At 43.4% G+C, this 24,069-nt stretch overlaps 1 protein-coding gene across 1 annotated transcript; it reads right to left on the bottom strand.

Moving 5' to 3' along the window:
• Window position 1: 1 nt before the first annotated feature.
• LOC143354281 (uncharacterized) lies at window positions 2-23,177 on the bottom strand. Its single transcript, XM_076788248.1, has 6 exons — window positions 22,972-23,177; window positions 21,532-22,909; window positions 2,971-3,114; window positions 2,447-2,748; window positions 1,973-2,229; window positions 2-1,199 (listed from the first exon to the last, which is right to left on the bottom strand). The coding sequence occupies exons 2-6, from the start codon at window positions 21,842-21,844 to the stop codon at window positions 449-451; spliced, it is 1,767 nt and encodes a 588-aa protein (XP_076644363.1). The 5' UTR covers window positions 21,845-22,909; window positions 22,972-23,177; the 3' UTR covers window positions 2-448.
• Between the last annotated feature and the right edge of the window lie 892 nt (window positions 23,178-24,069).

The raw sequence follows: 24,069 nt of genomic DNA, 5'->3' as shown, positions 1-24,069 counted from the left end.
GGTTGTAAAAAGCGTACGAATTTATTCGCTAACGTTTCAGTATACTATTTTTATAGTTTAATATACATGTAAACAATTCTCTGAATTAAATGGAAAGTTACAAATTGACGAAAATAACACGCGTGGCTATCCAGCGCTAAGGGAGTCGACATAAAATTAATTAATCCAATTAAAAGTTAGAGAAACACCTATGTAGGTTTACTTTAGAGACAACGAGTTGAGCTTTTCTTAAAAGACAAATCGATCTCATTGCTTTTGTTAGTACGTATGGCAGAGGTATGTCATGCAATCATTATCATTTCTACAATATTACATATAGTTCCGTGGTATTTATTATTATAATATAATACAGATTCAATTGGACGTCGATCAAAACGATCGACGTTGCATTCGATCATCAAACACAGCCGGTTTACTTATAATAATAAAAAAAAACTCTTATTCTCGGTCAGAACACCGTATTGTAAATAACTTCGTCCTCCGTGCTGATAATCGAGTCGATCCGCTCGTTCGTCACCATCGAGTTCATGTATCTGTCGTTGCCGATCTTGCTCGGCAGCTCGACGGCCGAGTCGCGTCCTTTCACCACGATTTTGATCCTGGCCATCACGTGACTTCCGGGACACTTTTGCACCTGGGCGGCCGCGTTCTCGCAGATCTCCGCGTAAATGTCGTCAGCTTTGGTCCTGGTTAATTTGGGAAGGGATGGCACGGGTGTGAGACTGTCCCTGACACGGGAATAGTTCGGCTGTAGCTCGACGCTCGTCGGCATCTCCAGGATGCTCGTGGAGACGGATCTTTGTACAGGTTGCTTGGACGAGTTCGAATGACTCGGATGAGAGGTAGTTTCGGGCTCCAAACTGGAGTAACGCTCCTGGCACCTGATCGCCACTTCCGGTTTCACCGCAAACGTGAACGAGGCCGATTTCTTCGCGGGATTCCGGCTACGGCCCCCCTGCGCCAGCTTCGTAATCCGTTCCAGGAATCCGTTCCGACAGTTCTGCCTCGTTTGGCTTTTCTCGCGGACAGTGCTCTTCTTCAGCTGCTCCAGCCCGTCCTTCAGACTCTGCAGAATCGGTTTCGTCGTTTCCGGCTTCGGCTTGATCTTCTTCAGATGCATCTCCTTCAGGCTCTCGCCGGTCGGGTGCAGCTTCAGAGGTGCCACTCGCGGTTCCGTTGCTCGATCTCCGACGGCACGGCTGAAGTGGAAAAACAGGTTCAGCTACATAGAATGCATATTTTCGAATGTTTTTTCGCGTCTTTCGAATATCGCCGCAATACGGGACATTCTACGGCAGGCCCAAGCAGTGATGAGATATCGGCCAAAACAGTAACCTATCTACATTATGAGGAAAAGGTAGCGGGGCAGTGATATTGGCGGGAAAGTACCGGAACAATCTCTTCCGAGACGAGACGATTGTCCTACGAGTTTATGATAAGTTATTGTTAATATTTTATTATACAATGGCAGCTAATATTGGATAAGGAGCTACGAAGAGGCGTAGGGTTCGCTATTTTCAAAAGGGTGGTCAAGATACCCTATTTTATCCAGAATCTTACTTTACTGAGGTTAAAATCGCCGCGCATGCGCGAAAAATCTTGGCAATACCTCATCACTGCCCCGCCGTCGCTTCACGAGCCCCACTACCAGTGTACAGATTCCCCCACCACTGGCCACTTCATATTACCTAGCCCCCCGCTCCCTTCTCCCACGCTCCATAGGAGCATAGTGGGGGTCTCAGGAGAGGGGAGAGGATACGCATGTGGCTCGCGAGCCCAGTGTCGCCAGATCAAGACTTGTTCCCCCCCTCTAATTTCCCTTTCTACCGTGCTATTTCCCAAGTACTCCGGTACTGGCAGAGAGAGAGAGAGAGGGTAACTTTTTCCCCTCGATTCATGCTCTCTCCCCTCATCTGGCGACACTGCATTTACGAATGTGTACGTATTATATAAACAATATATTTAGTAATACCTGCAGGCAGACAATAACCGTTGCATTTTTGGCGAAGCCAGCAGCCTAGCTTCTGATGGATAGCCTAATCTCGCTCTCCTTACCCGTGGCGCACCATTTCCGGTTACTACGAGTTCGAGCATTTCAGGATTGTGAACGGGTCTTTCCGGTACGATACATCCTAAAACAATCGGTCCTCGAGTTGAGCTTTCTAATTCCATTAAACCACCATATTCTCTCGGCAAGGGAATCGGAAGTGGACCAGCTATTAAACGAACCTGGAAAAGAATAATGTAATCGTAACATAATGTAATCTAATAATTTCCATTAAAGACGCTATTCGTTACATTAAAAGTTTTTATTTTCATAATAAATGGTCGTAACAAAAAGGAGTATGCTGAAGATTAAATAAGTGAAGAAAGAAATCTTCTTCTAAAATTGTTTATTTATAGTGTTCAAGATAGAAGGGGTAAGAGGAAGGAAGAAGATATTTACCCTGAGAGGTAGCTGTCTTTTTGCAAGGTGTTGCACTTTGTACAGCACAGCATCGCTTCCAGTATCGATGCTTCCGTTTTGGCAGATGGCGTAGAATTCGCCTCTCGCCGACAACGGTGCAAAAACTTCACGCCCATGCGGATCCAAACACTGGGCGTACTGATCCTTTTCGGAAGAGCTTCCAGAAATCCCGAAGGACACCGTGCTGCACTTCCTTGTATCCTGGAAGACCGCAATCAATCGCAGAATTTCGCCCGCTCTGATCGTGGTTTTCGTATAATGAGCTCTTAGGTTGCCATTTTCTGGAAACAAGGAGAAATTTCAGATCGTTTGCAACGTCTCTGAACGCTTGTGCAACCTGTCCCTGTTTTGCTATCTGTTAGTTTTTTTTCGGGGCATTTTTATATCTTTTCGTCATTTTTACAATTTGTAATTTACGTGCTAATTTCGCTGCTACGTAATTACAGCTTGAACTCGTTCGCGCAGATTACAGTTATCTCACGTTATTTTAATAATTGACTTACCCATTTTCGAGTGCGTTAAAATGTACGCTCTCAATGGCGCTGCCAAAAGAAATGCGGGCACTCCGGCTCGTACTAGAGAATCTACTCTTCTATAGACTCGCGCGCTGCCCGTAGTGCTGCCACCAGATATCACAGAAAACCACCCTAAAATCAGAAATAGAAAATGAAAAGTTGCAGACTCCGGAGACTCTGTAGAATGCTCCACAATTAACGTCACATTTTTGTATTGTCTACTGCGAAACTAGTTTGCTTATAAATTACGCCTGCACCACGTTTTACATGGATGCAACCCCTAACATTAGAACTACACAACCAGACAAAATGGCTAACAATTTTTTCCGACACAATTACTGAAATTATAAAAATTTTTTCATCAGAAATTTTTGAACGAACTTTTTTATTGAAGCAGGTAATGAATTGAATTAAATAATTACATAATTCAATGACAATTGTTGGACAAAATAATTTACATAAGAGGAGATGTACTATATTCTTTTTTTTAGAGATGTACTTTATTTTTTGTTTTTTGTACACTATTTCTTTTTGTACTATATTTTTGTTCGTTGCTTGTTTTGTTGTTTTTTAATATTTTTGTTCGTTTTTCAATTTTTGTCTTCGCCCGCTGCTGGACACTAAACTTTTGCGTACTTCCAGCTTCCCCTGAATCATAAAATAAACTAATAATAGTTAAGAGTTAATCAATCAATATTACGTAAAGAAAGTGTACGGAGTTCACGACTCTCATTACAATATGTAAAGGAATGCTCGTTGCAGAAGAGCTAGGCGTGCAAGAATAGTACTTTCTACAATTGAATGCAAATTTTACTTCTCAATTACTAGGTGAATAATGGCACTCAATCGGTACTTGTTGCCAATGCATCAACGGAATTTATAATGGAGGAAGTGACATTTAAGGTTCATTTGCTCATTCTTTTATTCCACTGCTTACGTACATTGATTGAGAAGTTATACATTAATTATTTGCGCTTTATAAGTTTTACTTTTTCGCTGATTGTAAGTTGTTTGATTTTTTTTCAAAACGTAGAAATTTTCTTCGCACGAAAAGTTTGAAGAATTTGTCGAGCGTCAGGTCGCGTTATGAATAATGGATGATGGTGTGAACGACTGAATAATGTTAGTAACAAAATAGTGATCTAAACTGTTGGCCATGAAGCGAAGAAATAATCTGCTACTGCCAACGCATGCTCACATTACATTATCAAGTCAAAGTAGTTGTAAATTGCTATCGAACGTTTCCTAGAATGAAGGAACACCATAATGGAGGGAAGGTATAAGCGGCGTCAGATTTCTGTACAAATATTTCTCGAATTTGCAAAAACGAAATGTAATTAAATTTTAATTGTCACGCGATTAATATTTACAGTGCAATGTTCTCGTAGTTCCAATTTCTTGGTATCTTCCAATAGTCGAAAGAATAGTTAAACTGTTTTTAAAACGTCCTAGTAAATATTATTATGAAATATCCAGGTGCAATTAATTTTGGAAGCTTTCAAAATAATAGAATGTGCTTTTTGAAGTTGGTTAGAGTTTCGAAAAAAAACAAGAAATAATCATTATCAATAATTCGGATAATTTTGTAGAGTTTTATACCTGTTTCAGCATCCCGTTCGACAATTTGAAAAATCTTCTTTTGCATAAAATTTCTCACCTCACCGATCACCTAAGCTGCAGTGTAACATTATACACTAAGAACTTGCTTGAAGGCTCCATATTTGAATATCTTAAGTACAAAATGAAAGCGCACTTATTTTTTGAATGCGCTTAGCTGCATGTTGTGTCATAAGTAGTGAAGCGGCGGCTGATGGTTATTTTTAAATATTTCTTTCGAAATACACTCTCTCCTCTCGAACGCGATACGCAGCAAGAAGGGAGTAAAAGAAGAAGGCTGAGCATACTTACATGCGTGATAAAAGCTTCACCCAAGATTTATGAAGATTATGCTAATGAAATGCAGGGATCATACCACACAGTTGTAATATAAATTACGAGCGCGCGATTTTGAGTATGAAGAAGATGTTATGTGGAAAAAGAACATTGTATTCAACGTTGTGCAACGTTTAGTATCGTTTAAACGTGGATAACAACAACTATCGCAAAATTTTCCTAAATTCTCCAACTTAACACATGACTTACCAGCAGCAATTTTCGTTTTACGAAAACCACTGGTACCTTTTCGAAAATGGTACCAGTGGATTGTCGAGGTTCTTCCGATTAAAATGAGTCCAAACACGACGTGAATCGGTCTACTTTTATAGACTGCATCCATAGCAATCACACGTATGCCCCTAATTGTGCTCTTAATAAAGCTGGTCCGATTTACGTCGTGTTTGGGCTCGTTTTAATCAGAAGAACCTCAACAATCCATTGGTACTACGATTAAAAAGATAAGACAAAAATGACTGAAACTGAAATTTTCTTCATCGCGTGATTACCATTTACGTTCGCGGCATCTCTTTGAAGTACGTCTGCCTCCTTTCCTTTAGCAACTTCATCCTCTTTCCTCGTGTACCGAGATAAGGTTCCGCCGAGCTTGAGGCACTAAGTGGTAGGGGAGGAGTGGGGATGGCTCGTGAAAGTTTAAGCGTAACAGATCCGGCAAATTTAAGCGAGCATTACGCACACTGGTAAAAAGGGCTGTCCTTGTTAGTCACATCTAAGCTCAAAGGCGCATAAAATCCGGGGTCCGGATAGAGCCGGGCGATTATCACCGGGAGTATAATATCCCGGGGGTAGTGGGTGTCGAGAGCCCCGGTATCGTCTTTTGGACCTATTTCAGCAGCACGGTGCACGCTGGTGCGGCTGATCCGGGGCATAAATCTGCCGGAGCATTTTCAGATATCGCTCCGGACGAACAGATTTACGTTCGGTGTTGTCGGCCGTGCATAAAAACGGCCCCGGCCGTATTAGCCGTCGTTCGGTACGAGTACTCAATTACCCTGCCTCTTACAAAGTCGTCTGTGGACAGTATAAGTTACGGGACACTAAACAAAATACCGTGCAGCTTACCGTTTCGTGACGTTAACGGGCTTTGTTTCGCAGTATATTACGTGCAAGTAATTCGTGCGGTACATCGTGCCGGGGTCCGAAAGACACACCTCGGCCAAGAGAGGGAGAAAGAGAGAGAGAAAGGAGAGGCACTGAATTATATTACACTCTCACGCCTGCGGGGCCCCATGCGTGCGCGACGGAACGGACCCTTTTCGGAGCTGGCGCGCGATAAGTAACGAGAAACGTGAGAAGAAATATAACGAGATGCTTTTAAATTATAGTTAACCGCGTCGTTGAATGCGGTGTGTGGCCCCCGTATCGCCAACTAACCGATACGCGTTATGCATAGAAAATTATCTCCAGTTGTTATTAGAGAACCAACAAGATGCACTGCCGCGATTCTGCTAATTACACAGGGTGCGGCGGACCGGGTACCATTCCTGGAAAGGGGTGGGTCAGCTGATTCTACGTGGATCTTGTATGATCTTGTTTGTTTGATCGAAAAATTGATTTCCTGAAATTATAAAAATGTTCTTATAAATTTTGCTCCGAAGGAGTACAGTTCGAGAAATAAAAAAATTAATTATGAATATGATTTATATAATTTTTGCAGAGAACTGTAGCCACTCAAATCAACATTCGGAGGATTCAGTTGACTCGTCTGGGTTTCTATATTTGGTTAGATAAAACAGCAAAACCACACCCAAAGGGTTGCGACGAGTCGGATAAACAGCACCGTCACCTTTCAATCAGCTCATTCAGCAACGGCATGTGAAAACTCCTATGCATATTACACACGAAGCTGATTTGAAAGGTTATAGAATCATCTTTTGACTTGAACCGGTACCTCGCGGTGGAATACACCGACGCGTTCTCGCACCGGCCTCTCAATGAATGCCACGCAATTTCCAATGGAACACACCGGAAACTGTCCGCTTTTCTTCTAACTATAATTGGTCGCATACTATACTGCCGGCCGTGTTCGCGAGACTAGCGGGACCGGAAGTTTCAGGTTATCGCGTTTCTGTTTAATTTATTCCCGGATACAATGGGATCTTTCGGATTCTGCAAATAGAATAAGCAATAAAACATCGGGTGCATAAACTCTGGGAAAAATGGAAAACTGAAGTTAAATGAAAGTGTGGTATTTCTTTTGATCATCTCGAAAAGTCAAAAATAATCCAACAATATCTTTTAGTTCTTCTAATGTTATTTCAATTGTATAACCCACCTATTCTTTTCTTTGTCATAAATGCATCAAAACCGCAGTCTAATTATCAGCTTATTAAAATTATTAGGAGAAGAAATAAATTTTTATTTGGTCCTGTGGGTCCGTAAAAGATTGGAAGCACCAATATTGTATATATTTTGAGTACAAAGTATAATAATATCAGCTATATCGTGACCGGATGCATCTTCGTTCGTCATGCGTCATGCGCTGTGCTTTTGAGGTTAGAATCCTTCGATCGTCTCGATCTATGGTGCGGACACACTATGCGGGCCAAGGTCCCAATAACTTGCAATATATACAGAGAATGTTTAATTTTGCACAATGATTCGCAGTCTACCGATTAATATCACTCATACATGAGCCGCTCACTTGCTAAATCGATTAAGTGCCAAGACTCCATAGATTCGCGATAAGGTAGATAAGGTAGAGTGACCAGGTTACCGACAAAAATAGGCGAGAAATGGTTTCACGCGAGGAAAGTTTTCGTCTTTATTGTATACTTCATCTATATTATATTTATAACATTAAATTTCCGCAAGACCAACGTAACTTCCCCGCCAATAAATATCTTCCGAAGTAAAGCGACAACGGTAAAATAATTTCTTCGCTCTCAGAGACAAGTGGCCACAAACACGAGTGTACACCTGGCAACTTTGTACACCTGTGAACAAAAACTGTTTGTCCCGCGTTTATCTTCGGCGAAGTTCGTTTTACAAGATCCTTCCTCATTATTGCGACCATGAAGCCGTTATCGGGGAATTGTGTTCTTCGCCGTTCGATCATCCGTTCGAACGGGTACGCGAATATCCGCGATGGCGCGCGGAGGCTAAGTCCATCATCCGCGCTCCCTGTTTTGTCGGTACACTCGATTTGTCTCCCTCGTGGGATCCGGGAAATCGACCACAACGATCGCGCCGAAAGAAACGAAATATCAATCTCCTTCCAAGTATTACTGCCGTTTGCAGTATTACTTCTGTTTTGCCTCGTTTTCTCCGGCCTGGCGCAAGATCGAAGTTTCCGTTATGTCATTGGTAACGGGCAGGCCGAGCCGTGTCTTCGGGAATAAGGATCGCGATGGTAACGTTCCGACGATAGGCGTGTATACTTACTGCATGATTTACTGGCAAACGCCAATTTTACGCTCGGCCCGTTTCAACATTTTCCATTTCGTTTTCTGGATCGCACGTAATGCTACGCCCGTCCTGTTAGACCCCGCTCATTTGCGAACTTCTTTGTGGGATGACGCAGCCCGCGATGCGCATCGAAAATCAAATTCTCCATCTTTTTATTTTTAATTATGATAAATATTGCAAACTGTAAGCAAGTGCCACAAGGTCTCCGTATGTAACCAATCTCGAGGATCAAGGGGCCGAACATCGTCCCTGCACGATACTGCGTCTTCGGAATGCAGTGAATTCTCGATACATGTCGGCAACACGGGTCTTGCCAGCGTCGTGTATCGTCTAGGAGACGAGGCCTCTCCGAGGCCCCTCAAGCTTCGTGGTCCTTCACGGGATATACTTCGCGGTAGTGGGGATAATTCCGCGACGTTTATCATCCAGGCCTTGGCGACATATATGTTCAGTAATATCACAAAGGAGAAACTATCGCTGTTACTCGCATTTTACTAATTACAATAAATATCAAACTGTAAGCAAATGCCACAAGGTCTCGCCATGTGACCAATCTCAAGGACGAAGGGGTTAAACCGTCGCCCCTGCACGATGTTGCGGGGCAGAAGAAGAAGAGTCAGGCTAGAAGTTCGAAGCAAATCGGGGCCCCGCATCGTGTTCGCGGTTGGTGGTCCCCTGTGGAAGGACAAAGGGACGGAGGCAGCCAGCAGCCCATTCGGTAGGAAGGAAATCCGCGCGGTGGCGGTGTGTTTCGGTTGGGTCTTGCAAAAAGTGTTCCAAAGTTCGAGAGGATAGCCAGGCGTACGTCCTGCGGCGGTAATAGCAGCTTCGCTGTAGCAACGGGGACACGGTAGCCGAGTGGTTGGCTGACCGAAGGTCGGCTGGTTCTTTTGGTTGTCGCTAATTGATTTAAGAATGCCGCCACGATGCGAATGCACGCAAGCTGCGCCTCGAATCCGGCCTTTTAACGGGCGTGCAAGAGGCGAGCGCCTGATCGTTCGTCCTGGAATGCCAGAGCCTCTCCTCTTTCAGATCCTCTTTCCACCGGCAGACCTAAATCTTCGGCCGAGCTCCCCTGGCTCTACCCTACCCGCAGCACCCCATACCCTCGCCTACCACCGCCGTAGAATTTGTCTTTGATATGGGTACGCCAACACGGAGAATGCATTTCGGCAACGGGGTCTTTTTTTTTTGAGTCCTTCGAACACGATAGAGACCCCCTCCCCCTGCCCAGAACTTTCGGGACGTTCGCCTTTTTTGGCGCGATTAAACGTCGCGACATGAGCGCGCTCCAATGACACGGCTCCTTGTCCGAGCTCATCCCCTCGCGCTACGATTTATTTTACGGTGGTTACGATTTTTTGGACATTTCGAACAACAGTTAATCAGTTTTCAAAGATCTAAAAATTGCTCCATTAGGAATTCAAGAAGAAATTCAATGTCAAGGTAACCTTGACTTCTTTCAATGACGCCATGTATAGGCTTCATAGTTTTGTAGGCGATTCCAGGAAGAATTCAACGACCTATTGTTCTACGACCTTGAGTTGACCTTGAACATATAAAGTAGCGACTCTTCTCGCGTAACAAAGCTTTTTTAAGTTTATAGTGAATATGTAGTTCCTTAAAATTCGTGAAGAAATCACTGAAATTAACTATTAGCTAAATTAATCGTTGGCTGGGGAGATACTTGAAATTCCGCAAGAACCACCTTTTCCAAATTACAATGAAACATCCTAGGCGCAACAATGTCAATTTGCCAGCAATTCGTATCTTTTTAACCGCATTCAAATTCTGCGTTACAACACAGCCATTACCACGCACCTGTTGGGCAAATAATGGACTCAACTCAATTTAAATTTCTCACACTAACGCAAAAAGCGTTAATTAACGGCCGGCGTTTCCACACAGCTTTCCCTTTTCCAAGCGGATTTGAATGAACGACCGTTGGACGGCTTCGAAACACCTACTGGAAATGGAAATGATTTGTTCTGTCTCGTATTATCGGTTCGGGGATCGTTCGCCGATGAACACTCATGGAAAAATCGCAATGATCGCTCCGCTTGGGAACGATCTGTTAGGCGGGCTGAAATTCCAAGGAGAAATTAAGTGCGATTTCTCGTACTCCTGCGAGAACAGTGGGATGCTCGGGACCGTGTACTCCGGAAAAGGAACGTCGCAACCGGCGTGCTCCTCGTAATCAACAAAGAATTGCACAAGAGCTCTTCCTCCACTTTCCATTTCCACGCGCATTCGACATAGTTAGCGGCGACCTGCTTGACTCGTTCAGATCGTAATCGAAAGAGATCCCTTGTATCCGCTGGAAAAGCTGTACGGAAAAGTCCACGGAAAATCGCGAAGATGGCGGACGAACGACGCGAACCCGATGCCGGTTCTGCTCCCCTTTTGGACCAGCTCTTCCTCGACATTTAATTAGGGTACGCAGGCCGGCAACGTTACGCCATTTAATTATCTAATTACACGGCAATTTGATTAATTATTCAGGAGGCCGTGCTCTCGCTGAGAAAGGACCGGTACAGGCTGCGTCAAAGTCATTGTCAGTACCAAGCACAATACGGTTTCTGCTCTGTGTTTCTGTGTACTATTGATGTTTTTCGCGGCTTAACGGCACGGTGAATAGACCGCGCGGATCTTTATGCGAAATCTGGAGTTCCCGAGAGATAATTTGTGGGGCTAGGTTGAACATTATTTTATGTTTTCGGAATTTTATTCGGGGCCATGGTCTGGTCTGGAACTTGAGAAGTGTTCTGTACTGTATACTTATTTTCTTAGACAATCCTTCGATAGAACTTTTACTGAATTCCTCAGCATCCAATGATTTCTAAATTCTGCAATTCGTACATTTTTTAAATTAAGAAATTAATCCGCTATATTGTATTATAGTTTTATCAGTTTAATAATAGTTTTACATTAATTCACACGACATCGTGTACATCATCATGTCGATGATGTAAAAAAAGTTGGATTCAAGGTCGCGAACGGTGACGCGAAAGAAATAACATTATTGCTGCGTGTCTCATAAAACAGGATACACTTTCTTCCGGCGAGGTAAAAGCAGATTAAAAGTGACTCAACCTGCATTTTCCTCCGTCGTCGATTTGCAACCTAACCGAAAATGACGCACTAATGGCGGACGCGTGCAGGCACCGATGCGTTGCGAAACGGAACGCGTTGCATTCATAGTGTTTCGTAGCACGTGTCCTATCCACGAGCTCAGCTTTCAAGACACGGGCCGGCGAATAAAGCCGTGTCGTGCCTCGTTCCGACTAGGAAACTGTAAATGGGACCCTTCGTGGGACCAAGGATCACGGAGGGGCCCCGTGCCTCAGGTTGTTACCCCTCGAGGAACCAGATGTTCGCGTGATCCAGGTGCACCCGCGAGAGAGGCCCACGTCACATTGTAACCCTCTTCGAGAATGAATTCTGATTCAGATTTTTCACCGGCTCGTGAAAGGAGACCTCCCTTTTCAATGAAACGGACAATGGCCCCCGCAGCTACAGATGCTATCTCCTCTTTAGGATGCTGGGACTTTTAAATGTCCCTGCCCACACCCTCGCCAGAACGCTTTCTTGTTGACTGCGTTTTATCATCGATGGCGCCCCTACGAGCTACTGTAACTCGCTGTTTCCTCGTTTTTAATATTTCGACGCCGAGAAAAAATACTGTAACAATATTCCCTTGATTTTATAAGTTTCTTAGTTGTAACTAGATTAAAAAATTATTATTCTTTCACCTATTCCTTTCATATATTTTCTATTCTTCGCAGCCACTTAAGGAAATTTTTATTTGGCACAAAGAACAAATAGTAATATTCTGTATATTATAATTATATATAATATAATATTGTATATAAACTATTATAATATTTTATTGTCATTTTACAACAGTGTTTTGATTCAATAAGCGTCAAAAAGTGTTCTACATTATTATTACAGAAATTTTTAACAACGAAAATTCCTCCAATTAATTTGTTCTTCTATTGTCGGACAATCGAACCACAAGAAATTACTTGTCTACATTAAATAACCAAGTGCATAATTAAATAAATCTAAGTAATAATTCTGGGAAATATTTAATATGTCTTTCAAGAAACAGTGGTTCGAATCGCGCGCCATTCGTTTTGATCTTTATCGTCGTTCAAAGAAGGACCATACTCTCCCACCTAATGTTGTGATTCTGTTAAATGTTTCTATGAAACACTCACGAAATAAAGACTTTAGTATCGTTGTTAGGGACAGAGCGCTATTCACCACACCGTTGGCAGACAATGCGAACAGTTTCGCGCGGATGTGAACCAGGCATAAGGTTCTGTAGAAAATCACCAACGTCGGGGTTATAGAAATGGTTTCGGAGAAACTATTTCAAATTGCAGCTGGCAATCTGGCGAGCCAGGATAGGGCTCTAAAAAGAAATGAACGTCCACCTGAAAATACAGGCAATGAAGTGTTATAGTGCGTTAAAATGGCGAAAGAATTTCAGGCTTTACGTAATATCAGTCTCACTTCCTTTTAGACTCCGCACAAATCATTTTAGTATTGTATCTTAGTATTTTGAAACCATTGAAATTCTTGCTAATAATTACACTGTGGGTTTTATGTATTTATGACAATAATGAGTAGACCAGACGCAAAACAGTCAAAACATTTGAAAAGTTTAAACATACTATTGTTTATATATACTTATTAATGTAAGAACACTTATTTATATTTAAACCAGATGGTTTATTTTGCAAATGAAATATTGTTACATGTAGCTTAGTTATTGTACAGTTTCTAAAAATTAATAATTACATAACAAACACCCTCTGTATTCTACATTACATCCGGAGCAACATTTTGTTTAGTTCATGATAAAAATTCGCGAAGAAAACTAAGAATATAAAATAAAATAATTTCAATTCTCTAGTGCGACCTAAATAATTACACACCAACTAACTAATTATTACTTGCCAAGAAACGTATTACCCTGTAAAAAGGAAAGGGAACTAGGTAATGATAGTGTGGATTCCAGTTCACGTGGGAATCGAAAACAATGAATAGCGGATAAACTAGACAAAGTAGCGGAAAATTTTTCAGCCTCTTCAAGCCACATGTATTTTTGGCTCATCAGCAGAATTTTGCGAAAATAATGTTCAGAAAATTGGGACGAGAAATGCAAAAGTCAACGGCACTCCCACGGTAATTATCGCTGAAGATCAATTTTTCGTAAAGACAATCTTGTGCGAAATCTCCTGGGGCACAATCGAGTAACAGTATCACGCGTTAGAATCGACTATATTAAGATAACGCATCACTCTATCACCTTGTCTTTTTGTTATATTCGATCATTAGCTGAGAGTATATCCGGCCCGTGTATGTGAGAAAATACGATTAACAAAAAGAGGATATAACAGTGACAGAGATTTAAAAAAAATTCTATTCTTCAAAAATTGTTACTATACTATATTCGAGTTGCCTCGAGGTCATCTGAAAGACATGCACTGATTTTTCTCTGTACTTTCATAACACCGCAAGAAAAATATAGCAGTCCATTGGAAAAAGACAAGATGACCTTGGCGTGACCTTGAAAAATTGAAGAGCTGAAAGAAAGCTGAAGAAAAGCGAAGAACAAAGGCTAAACGTGTGATTTCAGTTAGAAAACATGCCTCGCCGGGTTAGAGGTCCAAATAGCCGAGGGTGCGCTGTCGCGAAAAGGGAAAAAAGGGAAAAAGTTGAAAGATCCGAAGGTCTGCTGATGAGAGGGCCGAGTACGTCGACCTCGGCTCGAGCTGCGGGTTTACACGGTTAATAAATTACTGTAAACTGGAGCCTGGACTCTCGTAGACGAGGGTTTGCACGAATAGTATTTAAGCGAGTCGGTGATTTGTGCGATATCGTCCGACGCCGCTATCAGCCCCTGGAATCGGATGCACGGGCTGCATCTTCCTCCGTAATTTCATCCCGGTTGAAGGTTCAAGTTCCCTCGACAAAGATTTCATTTTCTCCTTACTACCGGTTCGAAAAGTAATCAGCGGTTTCCCGGCAGGCCCCTCTCGGGCCTAGTCGAGCCCCGCATTGGTCACGGCTGTTTCCTTCCATCGGTGGAATTAAAATCGATGCCCGCTGATCAAACGTCTAGAACCGTGAGCGCCATTACAATTTCATAAGCAACTTCCAGAAGCCGATGCGATGCTACACGGGACGTTTTCATTTGCCGTGCTTGCGCTCGCGCGCGCGCGTTTCATGCACTTTCATTTCAGATACGCCGGGGAACGTGAGCCTCTTTTTTGCCCGATCCCGGACGTCTTCATTTTGCTCCCCGGTTTACTGCCGCGTCCCCGAGAAAACGTTCCCTCGCGGAAAAAGTGCTTCGGACTTTTTGCCCCGCGTAAGCTGATTACAATGATTTATGTGAAATGCAAACGCGTTTCTTGCACGCCCTTTGTTATGCCCCGTCCGTCGTTATCTCTCCTCCCTTTTTTCCAATTTCGCGAGCGCTGTGGGGTAGCTTACGACCCTGCAGTCTCCGAAACCCGGTTTAATACGTTATACATGTAATGAAAATTTTGGACAAATTCAGTTTAGTCTGAATTACGAAAAAAATAGTGGAAGTTAGGTTTCTCGTTTAGGTAACTTCCGGTTACTCGCAGCGTGAACGGAAAGTCCATAGATACAAGCTCCGCTCTTAACCTGTTACAATTGCTTAGATTTAAACACGCATAACTTTTGAACCAGTGCATTCCTAACATTAAAACTTGCATTTTTGGCATTTTTTCGCCAAAATCTACAGGATTGTCTATAAAAAAAGTAAAAAATTTCTGGTTTGCGAAGGTGAAGTTTAACCGAAGTTTCTTTTCACAATCTTTTTACTTAGGCCTGTAAGGAAAATTTAAAATTAAGAAACGATTAAAAATGGTGAAAATCACAGTTCTTCACGATTCTCACGGTTTTACCGTGAATTGTATTATTATTTAGATGTGACAACGTAGACCACATTAATCCCTTGAACCCAAGTTACCTTGACATTTGTAATTTGGAGGTCATCGCATTAATTTGACAAATGTTCTACGCAGACGATAAAATAACACGTTCATGGACTACTAATTATTTTACGAGTCGCCTCCACTTAGGGTCATAAAATTATATTTCAGGTTTGCTCACCGCTATATTCTTCCACGGTTTATGACACTATGTTCAAAGTAATAAATCTTCGGAGATAATGTACAAATTAGAATAGCTAAACGCATCCTGCGTGTTTAACTCGTTAATATTCTATTAGTGGCATTGAATAATTAAATAAAAATGAAGACACTATACGTTTGGCTTGCCAACAATAGATAAAGAAGGTATTTATGAAATTTTTATTATGAAATTAGCAAATTACTTTTATGATTTATACTATGATAATATTAAGTAAGAGTTGGGTGTATTTTTAACGTGAAGTTACTTTTGCGTTTAACACGTTCATGCCGGCGCTGCAATTTTTCTTTCTTTTCAATTAATATACGTTCATTGGCTGGACAGGTCAGTCTATGTTGTTTCTGACCGATTCGATCGTCGTCGACCCGTTCTGTTCGAGAAACAGTTCTCGTTATCTGTTCTCCCAACGATGCTACCGTTGACGCGGTCGAAAGAACTCGAAACGACGTTCAGAGCCCACGGAGCTCGCCATAATCCGATTCGGTCGGATTGCGAACTCCGCGATCGTGCATTTCATGCACGTGCGTTGGACAAATGAGATTAGTCGGGTGACGAAAGTGTACGCTCGGAACGGAACCGATCGTGCCGGTTGAAATTCCACGATGACGCAGAAGGAAAAGTGACCGGTGGTGGAACAGTTAGTCAGGATCGAGGCCCGAGCTCTATTCGCAGCCGGGCACCTGAGAATTTCTTGTTGCGCGCGAAATCACAAAGAGCCGTTGTTGACTGATTGGCCTTACGGCCGGACCGATTCGCCTAATGAAGCCGCATGGGTATAAGGAAACTTTCTGCACCCGATGCACGAAGAAAGTCGTCTCGTTGCCTATCAAACAGGGAGAAATCGATTTCCTTGAACTGCGGATCACCTGACTGCAGGTAATTACTCCTGGAAATTCGCTTTTCAAAGATTAACCTTCGAACGACGGATCATTTTTATAACTGGACTGCGGATTTTATGCGTTTAGGATAAAACTGAGCAGATGAAACATAAAACAGTGAAGATAGAAGATTCTAAGCATCCCATTACGCTACCAGCAATGTAATAAAGTTCCTGTATCTTCAACATTTTTATTTTGCATAGAGATCCGCAGTTTTTACTGTACGATTTTAATGCTCTGGGTCAAAATAGACCCGGTTTCCGCCGTCGGGGGGTTAACACTTCACTGAAATGTACTTCTTCCACCAATAATTTCAATAAGTCGAAAATACTGTAAGAACGTTCTTACATTTTTCGATTTAATTATCGCGTGAATATCAAGATGGAACTTTTCTCGTTTAATTGGTGGTCGCGTCTGCAGATGGAGGTGTGTATTGCGCATTTTTCAAGTTGGTTACGCGAATGTGATAGAGCAAGAACGAATGGGGTGTCAATATGGCGACGTGGGCCGTGATTTTTCGCGTCCGGGGCTCATCGTGAATTGTGCCGAACTTATAGCGAATTCGTAGGCGTTAAATAATGTTTCCTTAGTCAATTTACTGTTAGTGCTTGTTCGATATAATCTGCGCCGGCCAGCACGAACCACACATATTTACGAGCGAGCCGTAAAGCTCGCTTAGACGCGTGCATTGCGCTATTTGCTACGATAAATCGGAGCAGGCCAACTTGTCTCGCGTTGTAGGTTTTACGGAATGATCATCCTTATTGTCGGATAACGATCGTCTGTTGAAATAATTTACAACTCTCAAATGTCAGTGCGTACGCGTGCGTGCACGTAACAGCCGGAATTGAAAAGTCATTTCTCGGCTACGAAAAGATTTCATGAAAAATACGATCTTATTGTTTACACTAGGTTGTACGTCTTTTCGTCTGTCCGTTGGCAAACTATAATTCTTGTGGTTTTAGTAAATGTGTTACCGGTCGACTGAAGTTTTAGACATTCGACGTCTGGTTGCGACGAATCTAATGAATTAGGTTATGTTACTTCAGATTACCTCGGGAATCATCCTTTTCAAGGAAGCACACTTTTGGAACACCCTGTACTGCTTAAATATTTCTACTATTTTGCAATTTAATCTAAATACTTTTCTCAGAAATGCATAAAATCCGCAGCCTAGTGTCGATATATTATCGCTCGTTTTTAAAGACGCATAACTTTTGAACCAATGAATTCCTCACATAAAAACGTCGATATTTTGCATTTTCTCGTAAAAATCTACAGGACTATATAAAAAAAAGTTAAAAATGTTTGGTCCCAGAAAGTGAAGTTCAGCAAAATAAGTACAATTGATATAGGAACGGTACTAGTCCCTCACCCTATCACGCAACAGTTCCCAAGCTTTGCATGTAAAACGACTTCGAAGCAACGATGCTGAAAGAGTTTCTCCGATCGTCGACAAAATCATTCTCTTCACGCGCCGGTACGCAACACTTTCATCCCACTCGGAATAAACGAACAGTCACTTTGGTATGCACAATCGATCTCCGTTCGAGATGGAAAGTGTGACCGGGTCGCAACGCGATTCCACCATCTGAAAAACCTGTGATTCATTCACGAATCGTTCGCGTAAACGCGGAATGCGGGCCGGTTAGGTTGTGGCCGACGTCGATATAGTAAATGTCGTAACCGACCGCGCGGCGATTTTTTAACGATGAATCACCGATATCCACGTATACGCCTGCAAAGACGAAATTCGTGACAGGTTTTTTTTCTTTTTCCGCGCGTGACGCGCACGCCGCAACCTCCTTTCGTATACCGACTCTGATTAAATCAACAGGTTAATCGGCTAGGCGTCGCTTCAATAACGCTGCCGTGTCGCAACTCGAGTAACAGGCAACTCCGCGTTATTTAATCAGCGTGCCCACTCTGCTTCGGAACGTTGTCTATTATCGTTTGAAGACGCCGGGGCCTGCGATTGCATCGGCCTTTGGCGTCGATGCGACTGCTGACATTTATACGAATTTAATTTTGCAGCAATTACAGAAAAAAAATTACCATGAAGTTGTATTGTTCACTTAGGTGTTACACCGAACGTTAATCTTATTAATAATTACAATTCGTGTAAAATTAGATACCGTGTGTACAACAATTTTTCAAAATGTATAGAATACGAACGTCAGCATAGCGTACCATAAAATAAATAATTTTTAATCTACCGTATCCGAGAAACAGAATTTTATAACGCATGTCTTAAATCACCGTAGAAAACCGTGAATTTGCATAAAGGTAACATAAACGCAATCGAGTATCACGAGAGATGCCTATCGCGAATGCAAGGTTGCCTCCGCAAGAAAATACTCGAAACATAACTCAGCTATGGTATACCTACAAAATACAAACTTTTTTTCCAAAATCCCGATAGTCGCGATAAGAGATAATACGTATTTGTACCTTTTGGTGCCATTATGAGTGCACCGCACCCACCCGAGCCGAAGAGCAGACATTTCCACAACGTGTTTGTTGCAATAAGATGTTTACCATTCGAATTTTCTTTTTCGTCTCGCACACGTTTCACGGGCACCACTTAGTTGCTTGTCGAGTCGCGTAATATTTTACAGTTTCAAGAAAGGTTACGGCGGGTTAATGAACATGTCGGCCATTCCGTTGCAACTCTACCAAGTAGTAAAAATCGATTTCATGAAACACGATTATGCCCTGGAGCCTGTTCGTGCAGCGTCCAGCTTCGATGGCCGGCTACGGAGTGACATATAGACGCATCCATTCACCGATTACAGTAATGTCTCGATAGGAGAAAGAAATGTGCACGATATTTGTGAAAAATTCCCAATACGACGGAATGTAACCGTTATGGGGCCTAGAAGCATCATGCAATGACAAAACTTTTTAACTATATTTTTTAATGAAATTTTTATCAATATATTCGTGACGTTTTTCTGGTTGAAACGAGACCAAACACGGTACACTTGCGATCATATTTACTTTTGTAATTCACGATTCGGTGCAACCTCGATTATCCGAACCGATGATATCTGAATTCTATATTCTCCTATTTAAAGCGATCCATATACAATTCATTGTACAAGGTGTAACAGGTGATTCTACGTCTTCCGAGATTTGTAAATAAGAGGCTGGGAAATTGACCTTGACCAAAACTTTCAAGGTCAAATTTTAGACTTTCTTTTCGAGAAAATCGACTTTGAAAATCCGTCAAGTTCGCGTGCCCAGCATTCGCGAGAAGTAGAATTGGTTAGTCATGATCAGACGCGTCAGCCACGTTCATGTTCCACTGATTAGTTCGGATAATCGAGGTTCTACGGAATCGTGGATTAAACAAGTAAATACGATCGAAATTGTATCGTGTTTGGACTCATTTTAACCAGAAAAACGTTGCGAATGCGTTCGCAAAGAAATAATTAATAAACACAAAAGTTCTATCATTTAGTTCACTTTCTTACCATTACCACGTTCAACTAGCAGATCAAGGAATGCTGTCTGTACGAGATATGAACTCCAATGTGGGTCCCGAAGTTTTCGCATGTATCGAGGCATTACCGTACACGTTTTTTAAATCTGCGGATCGTCGATACGTCCAGACAAAGAGGCGCGTCTCGGTCTTAAACTTTGCTCGGGTTTGCTCTTACCCATTCGAACTAATAGGTCCACATTACCCGGTTTTATTGGCTCGTAATTTCCGTTTCAGCTGTCAGAAAACCAACGCGGAGGGTTCACGGGGAAGATATCGCGTGGAAGGGGAGGTCGACTGTGACCGTGGTCGGGGCCAGTCTCGCAACTTATTGGCACAAAGTGGTTTACGATTCAAAAGGGGAAGAAACGGGCTCTTCGATAGTGCAACCGAGTTCTCGCCGCCGCCACGCCGAACCATTAACAGTCGCGTCCTTCGTGAAACGCTGTTGACGCTTTCGCGGAGTACGCCGTCTAACCTGTTCCAGTGATCTAAGCTGGTTATCACAACCGTTCCCGTTTACTTTGCCGAAGCATAATTTACGTTTTTCTGAAAATGTCTGCCGGATACCGAGCCCATTAAAACTTAACCGCTGGTTGTTGCCGATTATGGTTCACTGTCAATTATAAGTAGACTGCGGGTTTGGTGCATTTACAACAAAAATTAGTGGCTGTAATTTGACACAGTGTACGGATTGAAAGAATTGAACAGTATCAATATATTATTTTCGACCCAGCGTAATTATTAACAGTGCGATTGAACATGTAAAATAATTTCGTTTTGCCTACTTTAGTCGTATAGAATAGTAAATTTGAAAACTATGCGATTAGATCACTGTCCGTTTAAGGACCTAACACTTATATTAGAATAAGCTTAGATTTTTCACGTCTACCTTAGAATTTTTTGTAATTTATTCGATTTGGAGATTTCAGAATTTTGGCCACCATTTTGGCTACTATAAGATAATTCGTTCGAGTATTACATCGAGTCATGAATAATTGTCATTCTTTAGAACAAATTGTAACAATGCAGTTATCATCCTAATGACTACGCTTTGGACTGAAATTTTGCAGCTTTTATGCTCACTTTTACAGATAGTATACATAGATATATTAAAGTGATAGACGTTTCCATTAAATAGTGTTTAAGTTCATGCAATATGCAATTTCTAGTATAACTACCTACAAGGAACATTTTTTTAGTATGACCCCCTCGACCCTAATCTCTTAATAATGATCTTGTCAGCTGCTGGATTTTCAACTTATTAGAGTTTTTCTTTATAATTGCAATCAGCGCGCACTTAATTTTCTTTATGTATATTCAATTTTTATTTACTGCGTCTCTTAACACTTTGGGTCAAAATAGACCCAGGCTTCGCCGCTCCGCTCCGTCGCGTCGGAGGGTTACACAGTGTCTTAACTAAAGAGAATGCAAGGTCGGTGCCTAGTGTTTCAACAATTTTAGCCTAAACTGAGAATACCTAAAATGCTGTTAAAAACGCCTACATCGCAACGACGATCCCCGGTTTTTTTGTGCGAATAACGTTCGAGCATGAAGACACAGGTACACTGATGTGTCGGTGAGCAATGTGTTAGTAACATGATAAAAACAAGTGCGCGATCCACTCACCGGGATAACCCTCTGGAATGACTATTTCCGGTCCCACCTTGACGTCGTGCCTGTACCGATGTATCAACAAAGTCGCGGTGACGCGAAGTGATCTCTGTTGCTGTTTGTAGAGCAACACCGGTCTGCCGCCGGTGCCTTCGAGCCTGACGACTCTCGGCAACGAGAATCGATCGAGAAACTCTCGGAGCGGCATGTAACCGCCGCTGGAACCGGAACTACCCTCTGCCGTCGCCTCCCTCGAGCTTGGCAGGGATTTCGGCAGTGACGGCACCTCTTCGCTGGACATCGTCGAGAATTCACCGTTTGACGACATTGTTCCGCGCGCAACTGTCCGTCACATGTTCATCGATCCGACCGAGAACAAGTATTCCATTCGAACGCTATTGCCACGCCGCTCGATACCGCGAGGTTGCATCGTGTCTACAATAATTTCCGGTGCAACAGGACCGTCGATCCCGGACGTGCAACAATAAATCCCGCGTTTACGTTCGACAACATTTTCTTCCAAACTACCGGCACAGAAACCCGTCGACAGAATATATCGATTCCGGCACTTTTCCTCGATTATGTCACCACTTTCCACTGGCCGCGAGTACGAACTATCACGACCGACCGACGCGACGGGGATCGTCACTGGCCGGGAAAGGATCTACGGAATCGGTCCCGATCGAGGATCCAACGATCTGCGGCGCGACCGAGGACTCGTTCACTGTACACTAACTGTTACCGCGGGCAACAGCACGCAGTGGACTCAACGATCGCCGTCCTCCTCTACTTTCCGAACTCGAGTCGATAAGGCGCCTAAGGGGAGAGAGCCTAATCCTTCATGTGACGAATCCTTCGAGTTAGCACCGAGGAGACTCTCTTCTTAAACGCCTCGATCGCGAACTGTTCACCGTCGACGACGTTAGTCTCGCGCGGTCGAGTCATCTCCTCTTCGAGCGCAACGATGCCAGACGGAAGCGATCCTCGCGTCATCCCCTCCCTCCCCCGGAACGGTGTTCACGATCCCGAGGAAATCGAGACGACCGGCGGTGAAGCAGATCTAGCAGATTTCCACGGACGATCAATTCCGGGCCGGGCGTCAATGAACCACGGGAACCGATTCACGGGTACCAATCTCTCTCGAACGGCCGACCTCCCTTCCAGAAGAAAGGACGATATATTCCCCACGGTTCGAGCCCCGTGGCGTCTATGATTTAGAGCTGGCTCTCACGTGGCCACGGGGAGTATCTCGCTTTTATCGCTTCGGATGCAACCGAGCAGTTCCCGTCAGGCCCATCGATAAGTAGGCTCCGACTGCATCCTGGTAGCTCGCGGGAGCCGACGTTAGGGGATGAGATATGGGCACTTCAGGGTGTCTTTGAAACGCGGGGATCTAGAAAGAAACGAAGACAGTTTCGATTAGCGGGGTCGGCGAGGAACCGTGCGCGTACGTACCGATCGGATCGTGATCGGCGACCCTTCTCTCGAAAGAAACTATCCCTGTTTTCGGGGTGGTTGGAACGTGTGGCGATCGGCAATGTCACGACGCACAGCTCCGAGAAGAACCGATCGAACCGGCGGACGCGAAGTCACTGAGCTCGGCGTGACTGAGCCGAGCGTAAGAGGCCCACTCAGTGGGCCCCACTAACACCGACAGACGCCGCCAACTGGTCGGTGTCGGACCCACTCCGACATACAGGGGCCCTGTCGGTGACCATACCAGCGAGCACCGACGCGACGGCGAACTTAGCCCGGAGTCCTCGCCAGGCTAACAGAGAATGCCTGCCTGCCTGCCTGCCTGCCTGCCTGCCTGCCTGCCTTCTCTTCTCTGCCTATGTTCGGCCGACCCACGAGAAGTGGGCTTATTCAATAGAGCCTCTATTGTGTTCGAGGAGCTGTTCAGCTCTCCGACAGCGTCGAACCGCCCTTAATAGTTTCTCTAGAAACGTAATAGGGTGTGGTAAGTGAAGTCGCTGTATGTACGCGTCTCTGGTTACAAGTATCAACAGTTTGACAGCGGACAACCGAGCTGATACTGTTCGCTACCAGCGAAATTAGCTGGGACGAGACGGACGGAATTTTATTTGTGACAGATCGAGGAGTTCGGAGATGTCTGTATTCGCGGGTTTAGAGTGGTTTTGAATGGTAGAACGATCCAGTCGATAGGTTGTTTTGCGATCGATGAGGATAGACGGGAATTTTTGCGCTAAACGAAAATTTTCTTAGTTCGCCGCGAGGAAGCTGCATGGAAATGTGTGTCCCCTTTTCAATATAATTTTAATAAGCCTGGATTCATAGAATAGTACAGCGATTTCTCTATATATGTCGCCAAGGCCTGGATGATAAACGTCGCGGAATTGTCCCCACTACCGCTGGGTATACTCCGTGGGAGGGGGGGGGGGGGCACGAAGCTCGAGAGGCTTCGGTGAACATAACACGGCTCGGGTAGAGTAAGGGACCCAATTAATGCGGGGGTACCAATTACTGTGCGTATATTAATTTACTTCTTTTTATAGCATAACGAATATTAAAAAAGAGATATTAAATTGTTTC

The sequence above is a fragment of the Halictus rubicundus genome, chromosome 5 (assembly GCF_050948215.1).
Source record: "Halictus rubicundus isolate RS-2024b chromosome 5, iyHalRubi1_principal, whole genome shotgun sequence".
Lineage (NCBI taxonomy): Eukaryota > Metazoa > Arthropoda > Insecta > Hymenoptera > Halictidae > Halictus > Halictus rubicundus.
Note: the sequence above shows the minus strand (reverse complement) of the source record. Positions and strands in the feature narration are given on the sequence as shown.

Excerpts from the sequence above, each read along its gene's own strand:
- LOC143354281 (XM_076788248.1), bottom strand. The coding sequence starts at position 21,844 with ATGTCGTCAAACGGTGAATTCTCGACGATGTCCAGCGAAGAGGTGCCG. Across the intron at positions 3,115-21,531 it reads CATTCCAGAGGGTTATCCCG|GGTGGTTTTCTGTGATATCT; the intron begins GTGAGTGGATCG and ends TTCTGATTTTAG. Across the intron at positions 2,230-2,446 it reads AAAGACAGCTACCTCTCAGG|GTTCGTTTAATAGCTGGTCC; the intron begins GTAAATATCTTC and ends ATTCTTTTCCAG.